The sequence below is a fragment of the Cebus imitator genome, unplaced genomic scaffold (assembly GCF_001604975.1).
Source record: "Cebus imitator isolate Cc_AM_T3 unplaced genomic scaffold, Cebus_imitator-1.0 Scaffold22, whole genome shotgun sequence".
Lineage (NCBI taxonomy): Eukaryota > Metazoa > Chordata > Mammalia > Primates > Cebidae > Cebus > Cebus imitator.
The window spans coordinates 4,795,271-4,798,216 of NW_016107337.1; the positions used below are offsets into that span (position 1 = coordinate 4,795,271).

Consider the following 2,946-nt stretch of genomic DNA (forward strand, 5'->3'; position numbering starts at 1 on the left):
GTACTCTCCCAAAGAGCCTTTGCAATTATGTAAGAATCTCCAAGGCAGTTCTTATGTTTCTCAACTCAAAAGAACCACACAACTGCAATTTAAATTAAAAAAAAGAAGGTCAAAGTTTATCTCAAAATAATTTCCCTTCTTTACACTGGGGTAAGTATATATAGAAAAAATAGGGGAAAATTCATGCACTGAGCATTAAGCTATCAAAACAGGAATGTTTAAAATATCCTGTTAGTGGTTTTAAAATAATTTCTACTCTAAGTCCAAAGACTATTTGCCAGGGAGAACCAAAGTTGAGAGATTTCTATTAAAAACATGACTCAGAGAAAAAAATGCAGAGGCCGGTAATGAAGGAAATGATTGGGTATCATTCCCAATTGGTCATTCCTAAGATCACATGTTCTGAGCATCTTTAAAAGGAAGTTATCTGGACTCAAGAGGGTCACAGCACCCTCCTGAAAACTGCAGCTTCCTTCTCACCTTGAAGAATAATCCTAGAAAACTCACAAAATGTGTGATGCTTTTGTAGGTACCTGGAAACTCGTCTCCAGTGAAAACTTTGATGATTATATGAAAGAAGTAGGTAAGGAAAAGCATTGGGGAATGAGTGGATTTATAACATTTTCTTTTGGGGAAAAGAGTTTATAGCTGTGTTTACATCAGTGTCTGGAAGCTTTGGCCAGAAATGAAAATGCTGCTTTCTATAGAAAGGCTCCACACATAGCAAGTGATAATCATTTGTTTCTAGTGAATTTCTGAACCAAAGCTACAACTAATGCTTCCTAAAGGTGTACCAATATTTAAAAAGTGTCTAAATGGAATGTTTATGGTCTTTAAAAAAAGATTTGACTTTAACTGCAAAACTAGAGTATCTTTGGTTTACATAGCTCTCTGCATGTTTTTCTTTCTTTCCCTTTTGCATATAAAATAAGCAATAACTTGGAAAAAAATGATATGCAATGATTTTCATTTGAAACTGAAAGCACTCAGATTCCCTTAATGCAAGGCTCTTTTCCAGTAACTGTATGTTAGCCAATTATTCTCTTGTCTCAATGTCAATCCATTAAAATATGTGGTTGTTTTATGATAGACAGAAATCTTAATTTCAGAAAATGTGTTTCTTAAAGGGCTTAAATACTTCCTTTCACTAGAAACCACATAGGATGCTGTAGAATTATCAAGTAACTTAAAAAGAGAATGTTACATATGTAACATAGTTCTTCTTTGATAGTAGAGGTTTTTTAATTTTTAGATGCTAATGACATCGTCAGCAGGTTGTTGGATGAATGTCTCTCAGATAACTATGGAGGTAAAGCAAAAGAGGCAACTTCTCACTCAGGCACCTTCCACTTTGAAAGTCTTTCTCCCTCAACCCCATGCAGGATAGTCCATGAAAGTCAGAAGTGGGGTTACAAACTGGGGAGGAATTTTCTGCAATCTCTTTCTTAGGGTTTAGAAGGTAACAGTACTGTACAGGTGTGTTAAGTGTTTTGAATATATATATATATATACATATATATATATATATTTTTGCTTATCTGTAAATTTTTTTTGTTTTTAGATGATACAAAAATTGGTGACTTTAGCATGAGAGATACCTAAGTTTCTAGAATAAATTAAAGTGATTCAATAAACTAATTAATATCCACCGATACAGAAATGCCAGGATTTGGGGCCATTTAACTATTTATTTTTAGAAAAATTTTTATGCTTTTAATATTTATATTTTCTAATAATATTGTATTTTTAAATTATAGACAACTGATGATAATTAAGGTCAATAAAATACCTCCTGCATGAGATCAGCTGCTCTAATTGAGGATGAGTGGGCAGGTATTGTCTTCATCACTCAAATAAAAGCAAAATCAAGCAAATGGAGTCTATGATTTTTCCTAAGGTCAGCCATTCCAGCATCATACTCAGTTTTGCCTCCATTCATGAAGCCGGCTCACTTCATAAATTTAATGTTATATTTTGTAACAGAGCCAGGACTTGAAGAAAAACCTGCCGCCATTTTTCAGACAGACAGCTAAGTCGGAGCCTCAGCATTACTTATTTGGCACAATGTATCTTTCAGTTTTTCCCAATTTCTAGCCTTTGGTTGCCTTTAGTCAAAGAAAGAGCTTAGATTTACATGCACATGTTTAAAAATTCCAAACATCTATTACTGTCATAAATTCTGCATGACATACACAGTAGCAGCAAGTTGCTGCTATGTTAGGATGTAAATTATTCATTCCATACCTTGCACAAGAAAATGTATTTTCCTTTTTAAGAAAGAAGATTTCATAACTTAGGTGATTGGAAATCAACGTATTGGTTTCTAACCTATTCTAAACTAAGAAACAATGATTTCTTAAATGTTAACGTTTTCACAGTTTGAAGACTAGTGCCTTTTTAAATATCCCCTATAAATTACTAGTAATGATATCACCATTCTAAAATGTTATAAATGTAGAAAACATTTTTCCTTTTGTAATAGTATGGGTGGCTTTTCTGTTTCCATGAAATTCATCAAAATCTACATTTCATGGTGGAGTAATTTGAGAAAGAAACACAGAAAAGTAGACTTGGCAACAAATGCTATCAAATGTGATTCTTGTACACTGAAAACAGATGAACATTTAACTAAATAACTCTACATTAACACCCAAAATTCTGTTGAAAATTATTTGTCCCTTCTTAAATGTAATGTTGAATATCTATATAATGGTCAAGTGGCCTCAAGTATTTTCTTAAGAGACAAAAATAATAGTGGCTAACATTTTAAATATATATCTTCCCAAAGACTTAACCTTTATACATATTTTTGTTGAAAATAAACAATGGGTCTCCTGAGAAGTTGCATCCAGACCAGAGAAAGGGAAGTTTAAAGAATAGGGCCTACACCTATTGTTTCTCAGAGGTTGTGCTTTTTTTTTTTTTTTTTTTTTTTTTTTTTTTTTT

General features: G+C 32.6%; 1 protein-coding gene across 2 annotated transcripts in view; it reads left to right on the plus strand.

The window, feature by feature from the left end:
- Window positions 1-419: 419 nt before the first annotated feature.
- Window positions 420-2,946, plus strand: part of FABP4 (fatty acid binding protein 4) — a 5,091-nt gene continuing 2,564 nt past the window's right edge. Inside the window, exon 1 of one of the 2 annotated variants that reach the window (XM_017521848.2) lies at window positions 420-583. In XM_017521848.2, the coding sequence (XP_017377337.1) occupies window positions 511-583 (73 nt within the window). In that variant the 5' untranslated portion in view covers window positions 420-510. Of the gene's footprint in view, window positions 584-1,781; window positions 1,834-2,946 lie in introns of those variants that run through there. The other variant, XM_017521849.2, reaches the window with a different exon arrangement.